At 37.4% G+C, this 21,446-nt stretch overlaps 1 protein-coding gene across 1 annotated transcript; it reads right to left on the bottom strand.

Moving 5' to 3' along the window:
• Nucleotides 1-13,528: 13,528 nt before the first annotated feature.
• Nucleotides 13,529-14,497, bottom strand: LOC113899586 (olfactory receptor 11H6-like). The gene has a single exon (XM_027552851.1). The coding sequence runs from the start codon at nt 14,495-14,497 to the stop codon at nt 13,529-13,531; it is 969 nt and encodes a 322-aa protein (XP_027408652.1).
• Between the last annotated feature and the right edge of the window lie 6,949 nt (nt 14,498-21,446).

A 21,446-nucleotide genomic window follows, 5' to 3' on the forward strand; every position in this document is an offset into this window, starting at 1 on the left:
TGTCTACATTGTAGACTTTTCAGTTTGGCTTATTTCATTTAGTAACACACATTTAACTTTCCTTCCTATCTTTTCATGGCTTGATGGCTCCTTTCTTTTTAATGCCATATAATATACCATTATCTGGATGTATCATGGTTTATTTTGTGATTTCAAGGACATTTTGGTTGCTTTCAAGCTTTGTCAATTTTGAATAAAAGTGCTAAAAACATCTGTGTGCAGGTTTTTGTGGGCAAAAGTTTCAGCTCTTTTGTGTAATTACTGAGGAGCACACTTGCTGGGTTGTATGTTAAAAGCATGTTTAGTTTTGTAACAAGCTTCCAATTCTTTCCAAAGTGGCTGGACCATGTTTCATTCATACTTGCAATGAATTAGAGTTCTTGTTGTTCCACATTCTTGTCAGCATTTGGTGTTGTCAGTGTTCCAAATTTTGGACATTATATTAGGTGTGTAGTGGTATCTCATAATTCTTTTAATTAGAAGTTCCCTGATGACATATCATGTAGAGCATCTCTTTTTATAGAATTCTTACTTTTTAAATTAAAGTATAATTAATTTTTAATATTAGTTTCATATGTTAGCCTAGTGATTAAGTTTTTTGAATCACTACATTTCAAAAATATTTATTTATTATTATTTTTTTTAGTATTGTTTTTTATTTTTTTTCCTTTTTTTTAAATTTAATTTAATTTTTAAACTTTACATAATTGTATTAGTTTTGCCAAATATCAAAATGAATCCACCACAGGTATACATGTGTTCCCCATCCTGAACCCTCCTCCCTCCTCCCTCCCCATACCATCCCTCTGGGTCGTCCCAGTGCACTAGCCCCAAGCATCCAGTATCGTGCATAGAACCTGGACTGGCATCTCGTTTCATACATGATATTTTACATGTTTCAATGCCATTCTCAAAAATATTTAATATTATAAATGAAATTGATTTATAAGGCAAATTTATTTATAATATTATATTAGTTTATATGTTAACATAAAGTTACAATTTTTACAGATTGTGCTTTATTAAAAGTTCTTATCAGCTAATGGCTATAATTCCCTGAGCTATATATACAGTATATCCTTGTTCTTATCTATTTTATACATATTAGTTTGTATCTCTTAATGCCATATCCCAAACTTGACCTTCCGCCTTGCCTTTCCTCATTGTTAACCACTGGATCTGTGAATCTGTTTCTGTTTTGCCATATACAGTTTTATTATTTTTCAGTTTCACCTATAATTGATGTCATGTAGTATTTGTTTTTCTCTAACTTATTTCATTAAGCATGATATTCTTTGGGTCCATCCATTTTGCTATAAATGACAGAATTTCATTCTGTTTTTATGGCTGAGTAAATTCCATTGTGTATAATATATCTTCTTTTTCCATTCACCTGTTGATAGTCTCAACAGACTCATTAAAAACATTTGACAGAATTCAATATCCATTTATGGTAAAAATTCTCAACCAAGTGGTATAAAGGAAGCATACCTCAACATAATAATCCATATATGTCAAACCCACAGCTAACATCATACTCAACAGTGAAAAGCTGAAAGATTTTCCTCTCTGATGAGAAATAAAACAAGGATACCTACTCTCACCACTAATTCAATATAGCACAGGAAATCCTAGCCAGAGCAACTGAGCAAGGAAAAAAATAGTCACCCAAATCAGAAAGAAAGAAGGAAACTATCACTATTTGCAGATGACATGATGCTATAAGAAAATAACCCTGAAGACTTCACCAAAAAACTGTTCGAACTAACAAAGGGATTCAGTAAGTCACGGGATAAAAGATCAATATACAGAAATCTGTGGCATTTCCCTATACTAATAGCAAAGTATCTGAAAGAGAAATTAAGAAAATAATCCCGTTTACCATTGCATCAAAAATCACTAATGTCTAACTAAAGTTATTTGTCTGTTTCCTTGATGTGAAGACAAATGCTACACTCTGGCAAGGTGAACTCCTTCGAACTCAGATCTTCTGTATCTCAGTGGAAAATCACCAGCTTACAGTACTAATTCCCTAGTCAATCTATGATCTCTATTACGTGTGTCTTATTAGTTGCTTCAACATAGTAATGCAAAGTAGACTTCTATCTTCTTTTTAGGAACCAAGGTATGTATAGAGGGACTGAGAGGTTTAGATATAACAAATTGTACTTACTTGATAGCAACCTTGGGGGCTTCCCAGGTGGTGCAGTAGCAAAGAATCCACCTGCCAAATGCAGGAGACACCAGAGACATGGGTTCGATCCCTGGGTCAGGAGGAAATGACAACCCACTCTAATATTCTTGCCTGAAAAATTCCATGAACAGAGGAGGCCAGTGGGCTACAGTTCATGAAGTCACGAAGAGTGGACACAACTGAGTGAGCACACAACTTCAAAGTTGAATTCACTTGTTAAAACATATTTTTTCTTAAATAAGACTACTGTATTTTGTGGTGAGTGGTAGTAAGGTGATAATTGGCCCTCATTACAGTAGCTTCTTAATAAAACAATGAATTTGGAGATAAATATATCACTTGTCATTTTTTTTAGGCTTACTGTTTATTTGTTTTTTAATTGGAGTACAGTTGCTTACAATGTTGTATTAGTTTCTGCTGTATAATGAAGTGAGTCCTTGAGGACAGGAAGTTGGCCAGCATATTAGGGATGGTTGTGGTGACATAACATATTTCCAGGAAAGAAAAATTCCCCAAGAAGATGTACATGGGGGTGTGAAGGCACTGATCCCACCGTACAGCACAGACAATGGCTGTGTTCCCCATTAGGGTCAGGATATAGGCGGCTGAGAAGAGTCCGAAGTAGAGGAGCTGCATTTCTGGGCTTGAGGGAAAGCCCAGGAGGATAAAGTGGGTAACAGAGTGGGTGGTTTCTCTGCTGGACACATTCATTAGTCTGGAAGATATGGAGATGACAGTGGTCTGTGCTTTAATGGAGTGTGCTGATTCTTCCTGAAAAAAAAAAACAAATTCTTTACCTTTCATTTCATAAAATTGTAAACAAATTTTTAGCAACAAAACTGTGGCTTTCATGGCTCAGTACTGAACATATATTACTTTAAAAATTCACAATAAGAGGGAAAACATGAAATGGATAAAAATTTTTAGTTTTCTAAGAAAGTTTAACTAGATACTGGGAATGTATGTAATTCTGATAAATTACCTATGTTAATGTGTTCTTTCATCTGTTTACCTATACTAATGATATTACATTTCTGTGCATAAGAAGTTTTTCTAATGTGCCTGTGTTTGGTATCCATGGTCAACTTAGATTCTATATATAAGTGATATCGCATAGTGTTTGTATTTCTCTGACTGATTTCACTAAGCAGAATGTTCTCTAGGTCCATTCACATTGTTGCAAATGGCAGATATGGAAGCAAGTGTTCATCAACAGAACAATGGATAAAGAAGATGTAGTATACACACATATGTATATATATACCACATATATTATTGTATCAGTAATATTCCATTGTAAAAGAATATTACTCAGCCACAAAAATATCTATTAACATGTTCATTATGTCAGGTAGGCTTTTAAGTGCTGGAGAAACAGCTGTGGACATGACAGATCTTGAGCTCATGGAGCTTATAATCAAGAGATTACCATAAACTTTAAATACATTTTTTGCAAAATTTTGACATGTTTCCCACTATTGGAAATATTTTTGCATTTTACAAAAAATATTTAATAAATCAAGGAATCTTTTTCAAGGTGGGAATCCAAGACTTTGAGTCAGGGAGGTCCTTGATATATTTCTGTGTAGAAAGGTATTATCTGGATTCCTAAGTCAGACCACATAGATGACTGACTCTTATTTGATGATTGAGATGGCACCTAAATTAGAAGGACTATTTATAGATCCTCATTGCCCTTTGGATTGTATAAATATGTATGTATAAATGTATTTACAATTATACATATAATTGTATAAATATGAAATTAAGCCAGCTAAATATGTGATGGTGCTATCTAAAATAGTCTGTTAATACTTTTAAAGAAAGAATTCACTATTTACACAAGGCTTTTAGGAAACACATCTTTTAATAACTTGTTTGAAAGATATTCATGTATTTGAATGGATTATCTCTCTTTTAGAAATTTCTTCATCCTTTTTACTCAGGATCCTAGTATCAGCCTCCTCTATTAATTTATTTTATGTACAGAAAAGTCATTGACAAAGGATTAATTTTACCTGTGGCAGATTCCTTTTGATATATGGAAAACCAATACAATATTGTAAAGTTAAATAAAATAAAATTAAAAAAAATAAATCATTACTGATACTTACCTTTTGTTTTGGACTATTTCCTGAGGATAGTAATTGTCCAGTGACAGATTTAGAATAAATCTTGTATGTACAGCAAAAACTCATACATGCGAAAAATTATTACTTCAAAAAGAATTAATCCATGTTAAATCAGGGCTCGTTAATCTAATGGAAGTGAGAAACAATATATGAGCTTGGAAAAGAATATATCTCTGAGATGAAATATTTGCCGTATTTCCTCTACTACCAAGCAACAGAAATCATCCAAATAAATTCTTCTCCAGCAATTTATGAGTTAATATGAACAGCAACAACTGCATCTTCATTTGATATCTTAAGCTTCTTTGCTTATATCTCTTATTCACCCTTTAGAGAGAGAAAGAAGTGAGACTTAGAACTTAAGCTTCTAGGATTTAAGGAAAGAAGAAGGAACATATACTATTTAGTTTGGTTGTTTTTTTTGGTGGGGGGGGTGGTGGTGGTTAGCATTTTGTCCTAATGAAATATTTAGTTTTTTCAAAGAAGAAAATGCTTCCAGTAAATTATTTTTGCAAACTATGGAGCACATGTGGCTCACATGATATGGTTTCCACTCACTTCTTGGCTGAATGCTGAGAAGAGGTTCAGGGATGGAAGATTAAATATTACTCCATGGAACAAAAGGCATGTGAGGGACTTCCAAGAAACTGGATGACCCAGTTTGTAATCTTTTAAGGGTTGCAAAAGGTGAACCCTATAAGATATTTCTTCTTGAGTTTCAAGGCACATGTTTGTGGTTAAGACAAATGCATGGATGAAGGAAATATATATGCATACTTCCTTGCATCATAATATTTGGGGATTTGGGGTTTTCTCTCTTAATGATCTATTAGCTTTATTTAAAAGAGGAGATAATTTTGAATTTTCACTTGTATATAATCAAACATCAAGTCCTAGTATTCTCCAAAGAATAGTGAAGATGTGGAAATAGATTTTATTTATTTATTTTTATTCTCTAGTATCCATGTATAGTTGAAGTTTCCTGGGGAATAATTAAGTAATAATTGGAATTGTCATAATAGCTACAATAGGAAGCTTTACCACTGGGTTCCTGATACCAACTTTGAAGAAGAAGAAACCATTCTTCTTGTCCATCAAATATCTGTTTTTGCATAGCTTGTTAGAGACATTTAAGCTGCATTTTTTTAGAGTAAAAAGAGTTGACAACTCAAACTCATAGAAGTATTGGATTGGCCAAAAATTTTTTTTCAGGTTTTTCTGTAAGGTGTTATGGAAAAATTCGATGAACTTCTTGGCCAAAGCGAGAGAATGGTGATTGCTGGGAACTCTGGAGGATGAAGGAAATGGGTAAAGGTTGGTCAAAGGGTACAAACTTCCAGCTATAACATGAATAAATTCAAGTGTACAGCATGGTGGCTATAGTTAAACTATATTACATACTTGAAAGTTGCTAAGGAAGTAGATCTTACATCTACTAATGTAGTATATTAATTAATTTTCATAAGTTGAACTCTCCTTGCATTCATGGGATAAATTCTGCTTACTCATGTGTATAAGCCTTTTAATATGTTACTGAATTCAGTTTTCCAGTATTTGTTGAGAATTTTGTGTCTATATTCATGAGGATATTGGTCTGTAGTTTTCTTATCTTGTCATATCTTTTACTGGCTTTGGTATTTGGATATGACTAGACTTTTGAATGAATTAAAAAAATGTTTATTCCAATGTCAGCATTAAAAGTTTGGCAATTCTGTTGATATTTTCTATGTTTTTTCTTTATAAATCACTTATGATTCTTAACACTTTTTTCTCCTTTTTCTTTAAAGCCAAATGAAATGCTCTAAACAATTTATAATTATTAATTCACATTAATCCTATAAACTATTGTTAGTAGTTTCAGAATCAATAATATCATTTATTTGAATCTGTTAAAGACAATCTCAGGCACATTGTGGTATGGCTTGAAATTCAAGAGGAAAATTAGGAAAAATTCCTGGATATAGACAGAGAGGCCTGGAAGAATATGGGAAAAGCCAGACACAACTATTAAGGAAGCTAAGCTTGTTGAAATACACAAATCCTGCCACTTCCCCATACACAGGGCTGATACAACTCTGAGAAAATTGTCTTAGGAAGACAGTTTCAAAAGCCTGAGACTCACGGGACTAAATCTCTCTGAAAATACCTCTTCTAGTACACTCTCATCCCAGAAATAATATCATTGACATTTTTTGCACATAAAAATTTTAATTATTTTACTTTTCATACCAATTGTAGGTATTTGCTCTTTGACTTGTTACTAGACATTTAAACTATGTCATAAAATTATGTGACTAATTTATAAAATAAAAGTAAGAAAAATAGTCTAATATGAAAATATAAAGCAGAGCGACTGAACTGAACTGAATACTGGTAAAATATTCTATCACATATACATACTAGGAACTTCCCAAGTGATGCTAGTGGTAAAGAATCTGACTGCCAAAGCAGGAGACATAAGAGATTTGTGTTTGATCCCTTGGTGGGGAAGGTCCCCTTGAGGAGGATGTGACAATCCACTCCAGTATTCTGGCCTGGAGAATCCCCATGGACAGAGGAACTTGGCAGGCTATAGTCCACAGGGTTACAAAGAGTCGGACATGACTGAAGCAACTCAGCATGCATGTGTACATACTATAGTGGTCTTAACAATTTATTTATTGGTGCATATGTAATTTATTGACAGTTTCAGATATTCTCCAGGGATGACTTCGTATGAGAAAGCTTGAGGAACTGAGATACAGAAGAGAAAATGTAGATGATAGAAAAGAGAACTGGTTTGAGGAAAGAGCACAAAACCAAGAAGAGGAAATTTTGGTAATAGTTGGGGTACTTATGTGATTAGCCTATAACACTGATGTTATTAAGGGGACACTGATGATGTCCCCAAGACTACACATGCAGCAATTGTGTCTTAAGTGAGCTCTAGGTAGCAAGTAACATTTCTAAGAACAGTTATAGGAAATACAAGACATAACAAGTTGTGTATTTGTGTGTTTTACGTAGGTTTTATTTTGTTCTTGAAGTATCATGTATGCATTTAGCACACTGGTTTTGAACCAGTTTTAGTTTTGGAGTTAGAGTCTATTATAGAAATTCTTTCCAGATTTTGCTGCAGAAGGTTTATCAGTGGCTACTTCAGCCAGAAATGTATAAACTCTGGATCAAAGCCCTAGTTTGTTGGCTCAGCTTCAGTTCCAGAAATTTCCCCCATTTCATTCTGAGGGAAGAATTCAGTTCAGTTCAGTCACTCAGTCATGCCTGACTCTTTGTGACCTCTTAGATTGCAGAATGCCAGGCTTTCCTGTTCATCACAAACTCCCGGAGCTTGCTTAAACTCATATCCACCGAGTCAGTGATGCCATCCAACCATCTCATCCTCTGTCGTCCCTTCTCCTCCTGCCTTCAATCTTTCCCAGCATTAGGGTCTTTTCCAATGAGTTGACTCTTCATACCAGGTGGCCAAAGTACTGGAGCTTCAGCTTCAACATCAATCCTTTCAATGAATATTCAGGACTGATTCCCTTTAGAATGGACTTGTTTGATCTCCTTGCAGTCCAAGGGACTCTCAAGAATCTTCTCCAACACGACAGTTCAAAAGCATCAATTCTTCTGCACTCACCTTTCTTTATAGTCCAACTCTCACATCCATATATGACTGCTGGAAAAACCATAGCTTAGATTACTGCTACTGCTAAGTCGCTTCAGTCGTGTCCGACTCTTGCGACCCCAGAGATGGCAGCCCACCAGGCTCCCCCGTCCCTGGGATTCTCCAAGCAAGAACACTGGAGTGGGTTGCCATTTCCTTCTCCAATGCATGAAAGTGAAAAAGTGAAAGTGAAGTCGCTCAGTCGTGTCCGACTCTTAGCGACCCCATGGACTGCAGCCATGGGATTTTCCAGGCAAGAGTACTGGAGTGGGTTGCCATTGCCTTCTGCTTAGCTTAGATTAGACAGGCCTTTGTTGGCAAAGTAATGTCTTTGCTTTTTAATATGTTGTCTAGGACTGCAAGGAGATCCAACCAGTCTATTCTAAAGGAGATCAGTCCTGGGTGTTCTTTGGAAGGAATGACACTAAGGCTGAAACTCCAGTACTTTGGCCACCTCATGTAAAGAGTTGACTCATTGGAAAAGACTCTGATGCTGGGAGGAATTGGGGGCAGGAGGAAAAGGGGACAACAGAGGATGAGATGGCTGGATGGCATCACCGACTCGATGGACCTGAGTTTGAGTGAACTCTGGCAAATAGTGATGGACAGGGAGGCCTGGCTTGCTGCAATTCACGGCGTTGCAAAGAGTTGGACACGACTGAATGACTGAACTGAACTGAACTGAACTGCTTCCAAGGAGCAAGCGTCTTTTGATTTCATGGCTACAGTTACCTTCTGCAGTGATTTTGGAGCCAAAGAAAACAAAGTCTGTCACTGTTTCCATTGTTTCCCTATCTATTTGCCATGAAGTGATGGGACTGGATGCCATGATCTTAGTTTTTTGAATGTTGAATTTCAAGCCAGCCTTTTTCATTCTCCTCTTTCACCTTCATGAAGAGGCTCTTTAGTTCCTCTTCACTTTCTGCCAGAACAGTGGTGTCATCTGCATATCTGAGGTTACTGATATTTCTTCAGGCAATCTTGATTTCAACTTACGCTTCATCCAGCCCAATATTTCATATGATGTACTCTGCATATAAATTAAATAAGCAGGGTGACAATATATAGCCTTGACGTACTCCTTTCCCAATTTTGAATCAGTCCTTTGTTCCATGTTTGGTTCTAACTGTTGCTTCTTGACCTGCATACAGGTCTCTCGGGAGGCAGGTAAGGTGGTCTGGTATTTCTATCTGTTGAAGAATTTTCCATAGTTTGCTGTGATCCACACAGTCAAAGGCTTTTGAGTAGTCAATGAAGCAGAAGTAGACATTGTTCTGGAATTCTCTTGCTTTTTCTATGATCCAATGGATGTTGTCAATTTAGACATAAAAAATAAGCCTTTTTTAACATTGGCAAGTTGAGAGTTTTGAATTAACTTTAAAAAGACTTTGGTAAGAAAAATTAACAGTAAGCTTATCATAATAAATTTGTAAAACACTCCAGGAAGCAGAACAAAATCTATAATTTTGTTAAAAGATGGCAGCTATAAAATTTTCTATAAAATTCCTTCATTTAATTTCTTAATTACAAAATATGTTTGGAAACAATTATGTAAGTCCACTCTATTTTGGAATAAAAGTTTAGATTTAGCATTATATTGTTAACATATCTAAATGATATACTATAATTTAACTGTGTTATAATTCACTTTTTCTCCAATTACTAAACATTTGGATATGTACGACTTTGATGTTATTATCATTATTTTATTTTCATTAAACTAATAAAATTATTTGGAATGAAACAACAGATTTACAACATTTACTTGTTACATCCAGAAAAATGGTAGATATCTCTACCTATTCATTGTTTTTCCTGTTTAGAGCCAAGTATTTGCAGTTTTCTTTTTATACACTTTACTGATTTTTGATGTATTTATTTAGAGTTGTACTGCATTTTTGTTGATATTATGAATGACATTTTCTTTTATTATATTTTCCTCCTGATTATTATCTTTTCTATACTTACTTTGCAGGAGGCCACCATTTAAAGTTTTTTTTTTTCTGATTTTAATCATTTTTGAAATTATTTTTATGAAAATTCACATCAAATATCTGCTAGTGTTTGATAAAGAAAAATAGGCAGAAAAATAAGTTTTTGGATGAGAGTAAATTTCTGAGTTTTAATTCAAGAGCTAATTGATGAGTATGATGTGCTATGTTTTAATCCCTATCTTCTCCCTCTTTCTTTTGGGAGAATTGGAGGGTTAAATGCTTGCCTTCCCTTTTTCCAGTACTTTTAATGAGAGAAGGTGGGGAAGACTCCATGTGGCTTACTTCTTCCCTCCACTACCAAGGGATATTGTAAGGCTCTGCAGGTTGTTCCTGACATAAGGGAGCCTGTCCGAGAGAGGGAGTTGGGGCTGTCACTCAGCCTGTGCCCAGGGAGTAGAAGTGTGCACCCTGATGTGCATGGGAGTCCCCCCTGAGGAAGGGGTGCATTAAACCACCTCTGGTCAAGACTTGTAGCTAAGGGGCTGCTGCTTTGTGATTTGATAATTTATGCAAAGGGCTTCAGAGACTAACTTGAGGCCCTGCACCCAAACTTTAAATTAAGTCGTACTATCACCTCACTTAGATCCTGATTTTACCTCCTTTGCATAGCTAAAATGAAGATATATTAGTGAATCTGGTCTTTTTGTGCTTCTATGGAACTGGCTACAATTTCACTAGTAGACAAGATTGTGTCACTCAGAATGAAATTTATTTACTAAGATGCAATATGCTGATTCCAGGCTTCTTTGAAAATTAACTGCAGAGTAATGTATCTCATTTCAGACATTGGCTAAACTATCTTATTTCTGTCTTCAGACTTTTACACACTGTCCTTGCTGCATGATTAATCTCCATTATTATGTACACAGGGGGAAAAGCACTTTAAAAAATCTTAAAGTACTTAAAATATGAATTATAGTGGCCTTAGTAATTTTTTCCAGGGAATCTTGTTTCCAGGTATCACTTGTATTCTGTTTAAGTACATTTATTCTTTTGTATTGCATGCTCCCAGGTGGTACTAAAATAAAGATGTAATATACCAAGTTATATGATTTTAAAACAATCCCCAAACTAAGGAGTTGGAGAAAACTATTTTCACCAGCAAAAATTGACTTTGCTAAGAAGAAGTTTTTTGACAAACTTATCTGGGGAAGAAGCTCAAACTCCAAAGAGCCTACATATAGACAAAATTATTCTGAATATTAAAGGGAAAGACGTTCTGGTCACTCTTGTGGGTGATGGGGAGAGGGTGAGAAAGAAAGAGATAGAGATAGCACCAGGTATAATATAAGAACTTGATGGTGTGTTCAGCACAAAGATCTTTCCTCTTACTTCCTAACTCCATCCTGTAGTCAGGTATATTAAACCAAAAAAAGCTGGAATCAGTTTGATTTTGGATAAAATGTTGCTGGGGACGAGTCTCACACTCAGACTGATGTGATCAAAACAAGATAGCAGGCAGACTAGGAGTGAGAGGAGAGAAGCACACATGAACTTCTTGTGTAGTGTGTATCTAGGAAAATAGTGGTTATATGGTGCATATGTAGGAAAACAGTGCTTATATGGCACATGTATAGGGAGAAAGTGGTTGTATGGTGCATGTATAGGGAGATAGTGGTTGTATGGTGTGTGTGTAGGGAGATAGTGGTTGTATGCTGAGTGTGTAGGGAGATAGTGGTCGTATGGCACCTCATGTGTAGGGCACATGTGTAGGGAGACAGTGGTTGTATGGTGTGTGTGTAGGGAAATAGTGATGGGGACTCTAGACATCTAATCACTATAGAGTTAGGGGTCAGAGACAAGTCTACTTAAATTGCAAAAGAGAGAAACTGAGCAGTTGACATCTGGGTTCAGTTCAGTCACTCAGTCATGTCTGACTCTTGGCAACCCCATGGACTGCAGCATGCCAGGCTTCTCTGTTCATCACCAACTCCCGGAGCTTACTCAAACTCATGTCCATTGAATTGGTAATGCCATCCAATTATCCCATCCTCTGCTGTCCCCTTCTCCTCCTGCCTTCAATCTTTCCCAGCAATGGCATTGTCTTTTCCAATGAGTCAGTTCTTTGCATCAGGTGGCCAAAGGATTGGAATTTCAGCTTTAGTGTCCATCCTTCCAATGAATATTCAGGACTGATTTCCTTTAGGATTGACTGGTTTGATCTCCTTGCAGTCCAAGGGACTCTCAACAGTCTTTTCCAACACCACAATTCAAAACCATCAGTTCTTTGGTCCTCAGCTTTCTTTATGGTCCAACACTCAAATTCATACATCAGATCAGATCAGATCAGTCACTTAGTCATGTCCGACTCTTTGCGACCCTATGAATCACAGCATGCCAGGCCTCCCTGTCCATCACCAACTCCCGGAGTTCACTCAGACTCACGTCCATCGAGTCAGTGATGCCATCCAGCCATCTCATCCTCTGTAGTCCCCTTCTCCTCTTGCCCCCAGTCCCTCCCAGCATCAGAGTCTTTTCCAATGAGTCAACTCTTCGCATAAGGTGGCCAAACTACTGGAGTTTCAGCTTTAGCATCATTCCTTCCAAAGAAATCCCAGGGCTGATCTCCTTCAGAATGGACTGGTTGGATCTCCTTGCAGTCCAAGGGGCTCTCAAGAGTCTCCTCCAACTCCACAGTTCAAAAGCATCAATTCTTCGGCACTCAGCTTTCTTCTCAGTCCAACTCTCACATCCATACATGACCACTGGAAAAACCATAGCCTTGACTAGATGGACGTTTGTTGGCAAAGTACTGTCTCTGCTTTTGAATATGCTATCTAGGTTGGTCATAACTTTCCTTCCAAGGAGTAAGCGTCTTTTAATTTCACGGCTGCAGTCACCATCTGCAGTGATTTTGGAGCCCAGAAAAATAAAGTCTGTCACTGTTTCCATTGTCTCCCCATCAACTGCCATGAAGTGATAGGACTGGATGCCATGATCTTAGTTTATGGAAGCTTGTTTTAAGCCAGCTTTTTCACTCTCCTCTTTCACTTTCATCAAGAGGCTCTTTAGTTCCTCTTCACTTTCTGCTTAAGGGTGGTGTCATCTGCATATCAGAGGTTATTGGTATTTCTCCTGGCAATCTAGATTTTGGCTTGTGATTCATCCAGCCTGGCATTTTGCATGATGTACTCTGCATAAAAGTTTAATAAACAGGGTGACAATATATGCCTTGACATACTCCTTTTCCAATTTGGAGCCAGTCTGTTGTTCCATGTCCGGTTCCAACTGTTGCTTAAACTTAAATTTGCAAACTGAGAAGTTGACTTAGAAACTTAGAAACTGAGCAGTTGACATCTGGGTTATATATTTTTTTCCTGGAAAAATATAAGAGAGTGGCATTTTCCAGTTTCCATACAGTACACACAAGAACACTAATACAATAAAGCCTAGTACAAATGATTTATGTAAATTCTAATGCCATCTTATTTGTTATTTGCTTCATTGAAATGCAACCTAAAATATTTTAGGGAATATAGGAAACATTTCTCTCAAATTTATTAAAACTATTAATGTCTGGAACTTTTATATTCCTATATGTCCTACATATATATAGATTCTAGTTCTTGAGAGGCTTTCTTTGACCAAATATCGCATTCCTGAACAGTTTTCTCAGAGCCTCCTTCATTTCCTTATTCCGGAGGCTGTAGATCAAGGGATTGAAAAGTGGAGTCATCACAGAATAAAATAAGGTCACAATTTTCTGAATTCCTGCTGGATTGCCTGCAGTTGGGCTCACATACATCACCATGATGGAGCCATAGAACAGAGACACTACAGCCAGATGGGAACCACATGTAGAGAAAGCCTTATGCCGGCCTTCTGCTGAGGGGACCCTAAGCACAGCTCTGATCACCAGGGTGTAGGAGCTGGTAATGAACAGGAAAGTGGAAAAAATTAGGACTGAGTTAAAGGTGGCACAGATAATCTCAGTGGCAGGAGCTGGCACGCAAGACAACTTCATAAGGGGTCCTGGGTCACATAGGAAGTGATCAATAATATTGGGGCCACAAAAAGGAAGCTGGGAGATGAGATAAACTGGGAGGAGAAAACAGGAGAAGCCACACACCCAGCAGCAGGCTCCCATCTTGATGCAGCGTTGCCCTGGCATGACAGTGGGGTAGTGAAGGGGCCTGCAGATGGCAAGGTACCTGTCGAAGGCCATGGCAGACAGGAAGAAGGTCTCAGTGGTGCCCATGGAGAAGAAGAAGTAGAACTGCAGAAAGCAGCCAGAGAAGGAGATGGTCTTGGTCTCAGAGAGAAAGTTGGCCAGCATACTGGGGACAGTAGAAGTGACATACCACACCTCCAGGAAGGAAAAATTGGCCAGCAGGATGTACATGGGGGTGTGGAGATGGTGGTCCCACCACACTGCACAGATAATGCACAAATTTCCAGTTAGTGTCAACACATAGATCACAGAGAAGAGTGAGAAGAGGAAGATCTGAACCTCCCAGGTACAAGGGAATCCAAGGAGAATGAATTCACTCACAGGGTCTGAGTGATTATTTCCTTCCAGGTTTTTCATTTTTTTTTTTTCTCCAGAAAACTGCAACAACAAGACATTATCATGTTACAAATGATTTTACAGAAGTTTTCTCATTAAGATGTTCTCTGAATGTCTTTACAATTCAATAAGCAGCATAATTTTAGATTGCTTAAAGATTTCCAGCATTCTTTGCCCCAGTGTGATACTGGGAAGAAACGGAATTTGGAGGTCGTTTGCTTATTGTTGCTTTATCTTCATGATCATCATGCCCATCATGGTCCATTGAATACCTGCCTCTGTGTAATGTCCTCAGCACTACATAAACCAAAATAGGTAGTCCTTGCCATTTAGAGGCTTTCAACCTGGTTCAGAAACAACCATCTGGGCCAAACCTATATAAGGAGACATGGAGTTTTCATTGTTGTTCAGTCAGTAGGTCACGTACCACTCTTTGTGACCCCATGAACTGCAGCACATCAGGCTGCCCTGTGTGTGCAAATACACTATCTCTGTGTTTGCTCAAACTCATGTCCATTGAGTCAAGTGGTTCTAGTGGTAAAGAACCCGGCTGCCAATGCAGGAGATGTAAGATGTCAGGAAGATCCCCTGGAAGAGGGCATGGCAATCCACTCCAGTGTTCTTGCCTGGAGAATTCCACAGACAGAGGAGCCTGGTGGGTTACAGTCCATAGGGTCACAAAGAGTCAGATGTGACTGAAGTGACTTAGCATGCACAAACATGGAGTTTTAAATAATAATAATAATAATAGTTCATGATGTGTGTAAATGGAAGAAAACATTGCAAGAATTCATAGTTGTAAATTAAGAGTTTATTACTATAAATTTAATAATAATATGTATATCATTTTAGATGGGGTTTCTGTACTATTGGAAATTTTGGATACAGAAGTAAGGAAAATGATGTTTTATCAATGATTGCTTACAGCAAGCCCAATTGTATTTGCATTCTCTCTTCTTTTTAAAAATCTCCCTGAAAAAAATTCCACAATTTGCATTGTTAATTTCTCTCAGGGTTTAGTGACATATGCACAATTCTCAAAATACTCTTTACTTTTAACTTGGTCCTCTTTGTAATAAAAAGTTTGCAGAAGAAGAGTAAGCTTCATATATTTTCAACTAGAATAAGCATTTAAAAATGAAATTGGTATGCATGAAGGAGGGTCACACTGCAAACTAATATAATTCTCTTTTAACTGAAATTTACCTTAAGTAGAGGACACAAGCTTCAGTGCCCAGTTGAAATTTATCATATGCTGGGAAAGTACCTTATGATGGTACTCTCAATATATATTTTGCCACATAGAACAGAAATAACTACAGTGGTATGAGTCATTAAAGCACTTTTGAGTTTTGAATTACATTAATTGGAGATCTGTTCACGGACTATTCGTTCTCATTATTCTCTATCTCTTTTACTCGAGACTTCTATGTTAGAGTTCCTTCTGGTTGCCTTGACCTATAAATGTTGTTTTAGGACCTAGTCCTTGATATTTTTCCTTTTCTAATTATGCTCTCTCTGTAAGTGATGTGACAGCTAGCCCTTTGACATAAAAACTACTCATGTAAAATGAAGCCACATTTTCTCTAACTGTGAAGTCTATCTTCTGTAACCTGGATTTATCTACTCAATTTCTTACTCAGCATCTCCATTTTCTATTGAAGGTAACTAAAACAAGAAGCCCATGACAAAACTCTTGATTTTTCTCACCACAAACTGGCTGATCCTTACTTCTTTGCCATATCACCCAACAGCACCTCCATTTACTCAGTTGCTCAGGTCACAGACTTTGGCCACATCCTTACCACTCCTCTTAATACTCCACATCCAAACCATCAACAAATGCTCTAGGCCTCCTGTTCAAAATATAATTAAAAAAAAATCTGATCATGTCAACTACTTGCTCTCAATCTTTCAAACATACTTATAAGAGAGTCTAAAGCTCTTCCCACAGTCTGTAAGGCCAACGAGACCTAACTCCAGGCCCTCATTTCCTAGCACCTTTCCCTCTACTGACCTCACTCCAGACACACTGATACTTGCCCATGCCAAGTGTGGCCAGTATCAAGGTCTGGAATGTCCTTTATTCCTCTTTGCAATATTCATAGGCTTTAACTTGTTCCTTCGTTCAGGTATCTGGAAAAATCAGAGACTCAGAGAGGCCTTTCTTAAACTTACACGTGTGAAGGCTCAATCGCATCTGACTCTTTGTGACGCCATGGACCGTAGCCCACCAGGCTCCTCTGTCTGTGGAATTTTCCAGGCAAGAATACTGGAGTGGGTTGCCATGTCTTACTTCAGGAGATCTCCTGAAGTAAGGGATCAAACCGTGTCTCTTGTGTCTCCTGCCTTGGCAGATTCTTTACCGCCTGGAAAACCTTCCTTGATTTAGCCCATCTTTACTATTCCGTTTCCCAATTCTGCTTTGGTTTTCTACAAAACACATATCACCACCTGGCATTGTATTATATACTTAGCATGTATTTTCTATCTCAATTGCTTGAATATAAGAGGACATCATTTTGCTCACTGATGTATTCCCAGAATCTCGGATAGTGTTCAAGACATATTTTTTGTTGTTTAGTCTCTCAGTCGTGTCCGACTGTTTGCAACCCCATGGACGATAGCCCACCAGGCAAGGCATATTAGGGATGCTCATTAAATATTTGTCATCTCAATCAGTGCCTTGCCCTAATAGTAACTAAACAGGAAAACCATTCCTTTAGACAGGGAAAAACGTTTAAGAAAATGTAAAGACTGGTTTCTCCAGTTTGTTAAAAACACAAAAGCAAGGCAACACCTTTTGTATGGGGAAACAACCTCAGCCTTCATAAGCAGGAGATCCATGAGAGGAGCCCACTCAAGACAGTCCTACCAAAGCCACCTCTCTCTGTGAATCACACTGTCTCTATGTTCCTTTCATCCACTCTGCTTTGTGCTCTGTGCTTTCTTCTTGTTGCTAAGTGAAAATCATGCTCCAAGGGGTGTGTGTGTGTGTGTGTGTGCATGCACAGTTTTCTTTATCTATTCTCTCAATCTATTTCTATATCTGATTGTCCATATTTTAAAAGAATGATTTTTATAATTCTTTTTTTTTCTTATTTTTAAATAGGTAAGTGAACTGTTTTTGATTTCTCCTGCCTAAAATCAAAAGAGCAGCTTAAAGAAAATGTGGCTGTTCAAGTTACTTTAACAGAAAAATGCTCTTACTCCCTGATTTTTCTTCTGTATCATATTCAGGGTCAGGAAATCTGGTACATCTGACTTGAATATGTAATAAGATATAAAATAAACTTGTCATCCACAGTTTATTCTTGGCCCATGTGGTTTTGTGATATAGATAACATATTCATTTAATAAAAATATTATTTTGTTCAAATATGTTTACCTATATTTTATAAATGAAACACACAAAATCTAGCACTTAATCAGACCAGTTCTAATACCAGAGGCAATGTTGTATAATTGAGAATCTAACCACTTTCCATTATGAGGAAGCTATTCTAATTTACATTTTCATATGGAGAAACTACAACATAGGGTTAGAGGAAAGTGAAAAAGTCACTACAAAGAAATTTGAGCTGTATATTACCTGAAGATCTTGTGTGAGAATTACAGAATCTGGCAGAGAGCAGAGTTCAAATTTAGGTTTTTCTCTCCTGGAATATGCAGTCAGCCTCAGTCTCCTTGTTCTCTCATTTCAGCAGAAGAAATGTGCAGCAGAGCCAGACAGTGGGGCTGGCATCCGAGTATCTGATGGCTTCTAAAAGGGGGTGAGTATTGGAAGGTAATATTATCAAACATAGCAATTATTTGAAGGCCATACAATGACTATATTGCTTAAGCAACTTGAAAAGGTGGTTATATGCAGTTGTAAAGGACACGGGTCTTTTCTGGTTTGGGAAGAACCAATTCCATTCCTGCCTCTAAAAGGAGAGTATGTTAACAAACACATTCTGAGTTATGGCTGATCTGTTCCAGGCAGTCCATCTTGGAGGGAAGGTGATCCAGGGCACTCTGTATAGTCAGCTTTTAACCATGAGCTCCTGTTCCCCACAGAGTTTTTAATAATATGCCAAGATTGTCTCTGACCATCCTGGATTACTGAACTTCTCCCTGTGGCCTCATCTGGGGATAACAATGAGAAAGTTTTGGCCAGACCTCAGAAAGTATTTCAAGTGTGGTCTAAATTGGTCCAATCTCTAGAGGAAAAGGGAAGGATGATGAAGCCTGGGTCTAAGGTGAAAAGTAATTTGGCCTTAAGCCTTGGATGAGAATATTAACTATAACCAGAAGCATCTATATGCATTTTTTATAGTGATGCAGCTTTATTTTCCCATGTTAGAGATGATACTGGGTTTAGGAAAGAAAATGTAAGAGCAAAGACTCCTATGAAGCCAAAAGATATGCAGACAAGTTAGTTGTTGCAAATAATTAAAATAAACCTTCAAAGCCTTTCTTTTCCACAATATTCCTTTCTTTCCACAATTCTGCATATGTACCAGCCCCACATATACTATGGTAATGTTGAGATTTTTGGATCTGTAACAACTGCTCCATTCATTCTTGACTATAAACTATAGCTCCACTTGTTTTGTGAATTTGTCCTTTCAATCTCACTTCAGCCAGAGAAAGGTAAACATTTAAATCAAAGTAACAACTCCAATGTCTGAAATTATGGCAAAATAATTTATAAAAATCTTTTCTTTCTCAGCAAAGACTGACTTTACAACTGTTCTTTGAATGACAAAATTCAAATGATCTAGGGAACTAGTTCACAAGAGTGTGTCATAACAATTGTGCAAATTGTTATGTGCAAATTGTGCAAATTGAAAATGTGCAAAGTCACTAATTTATTTTCTTAAATATTATATTTTCTTAGTCATTTAAGTAGATAGAAATGAGAATTAATAATGTAAAGTGATATGAAATGCAAAATACAAGTAATATAAACTTGGAGAAGAACTGGAAAATATCTCTGTGTTAATCAAGTAAGAGGTTATTACTAACCTTTGAGACTTCAGAGTCAGAATAGCACCAGTGAAAACCAGTGTATGAACTGGCCAAATGAATAGTGCATGATGACAAAGGGAGGCAACTGGTATTTCACAATTTCTTTTTTTTAAAGAAAAAAATGTGGCAAATAATTTGCAAGATTATTAGAGTTAAGGAATGTCTTCAAGTTTGGATGTGATCTAAACAGCTTTCCTCTCTGAGATTAAATAGCATATGAAAAAGAAAATATTGAAATTTCAAAAGGAAGTGCTTGGTCAAAAGAACACATGGCATCAGGGTACAGAAAGAGAGGTTGGCAGAAGGGCAGGATCATTCTAATTTAAAGATTTTTTTTTGGTGTGGACCATTTTTAAAGTCTAATTGAATTTGCTACAATATTGCTTCTGTTTTTTTTTTCGTTGTTGTTGTTAATATTTTTTGGCTGCAAGAAATGTGGGATCTTAGCTCCTAGATCAGGGACTGAGCCCACAACCCCTGCATTGGAGGCAAAGTCTCAACCACTGAACCACAAGGGAAGTCCCAGGGCAGGATCATTCTGGATAAGAGAAAGTCCACAGCTTTTGACAGAAAATAAGGAAAGCAAAAAAATAAAGAAAGATTTTTCAGTTTGTTAATCTCTTTATTTTCATCCAGTTTTCACTACGACACAACCAATTAGATAAATATTAAGGATGTATGACTTTTAAAAATACTTCAAAAGAACTATGATTAGTACAGGCCTTTTTAAGCTGCAGTCCACTTTATCGCTATTTCTAGCCCTCAGTCTTTAAAAACTAATACAAATACAACTTAAAAAATAAATTAACATTATGATTGCCATAATTACTAATGTGACTAGATATTTAAATGAAGGTAAAGATCTAATTCTGTTTGATTCTATCTGTAGATATCAGAGATAGAACCCTTCATAAGTCCTGGATCTCACAGTTTAAGAAGAACATGGGCAAAGATCAGTGAATTTGGAAAGGGGCTTACAAGTATCTAAAAGAAGTAACAGTGGAAGGAATTAGAATTTTAAATTGGAGTAAAAAGAACAAAAGAACCTCAGAACAAAGGAAGGATGATTGTTTAACAGAGCAATTGCTTTTGTCTCATTTAATCCCCCCAATATAGAATTTAAAATAATAGTTTTTAATAGAAGTTATCCCCACTCCAGTACTCTTGCCTGGAAAATCCCATGGACGGAGGAGCCTGGTGGGCTGCAGTCCATGGGGCCGCTAAGAGTCGGACACGACTGAACGACTTCGTTTCACTTTTCACTTTGATGCACTGGAGAAGGAAATGGCAACCCACTCCAGCGTTCTTGCCTGGAGAATCTCAGGGACGGGGGAGCCTGGTGGGCTGCCGTCTCTGGGGTCGCACAGAGTCGGACACGACTGAAGCAACTTAGCCGCAGCAGCAGCATAGGGAGATACAGGCTTTCCTGGTAGCCCAGCTAGTAAAGAATCCACCAGCAATGTAGGAGACCCTGGTTTGATTCCTGGGTTGGGAAGATTCCCTGGAGAAAGGATAGGCTACCCAGTCCAGTATTCTCAGGCTTCATTGGTGGCTCAGCTGGTAAAGAATCCGCCTGCAATGTGGAAGATCTGGGTTAGATCCCTGGGTTGGGAAGATCCCCTGGAGGAGGGCATGGCAAACCACTCCAGTATTTTTGCCTGGAGAATCCCATGGACAGAGGAGCCTGGTGGGCTACAGTCCATGGGGTCAGGAAGAGTCGGACATGACTGAGCCACTAAGCACAACACATAGGGAGACACATTGTAATTAAATGTGGAGAATAACTTCGAAAAGGATTCCTAGCCAGTGATGAATAAGCTGTTTCAGAAGACTACTTCCTATCATGGATTTCACCAGATAAAGGCTGAGAAAATGGTAGAGCAGGTTTAAACATCAGATGCAAATTTCTCTTACAACTGAAATTTGGTTATATGCATTTAAAATGTATCAAAAAAAG

This window comes from Bos indicus x Bos taurus, chromosome 10, assembly GCF_003369695.1.
Source record: "Bos indicus x Bos taurus breed Angus x Brahman F1 hybrid chromosome 10, Bos_hybrid_MaternalHap_v2.0, whole genome shotgun sequence".
In the NCBI taxonomy this organism is placed as follows: Eukaryota; Metazoa; Chordata; class Mammalia; order Artiodactyla; family Bovidae; genus Bos; species Bos indicus x Bos taurus.

Coding starts and splice junctions, on each gene's coding strand:
- LOC113899586 (XM_027552851.1), bottom strand. CDS start 14,497: ATGAAAAACCTGGAAGGAAATAATCACTCAGACCCTGTGAGTGAATTC.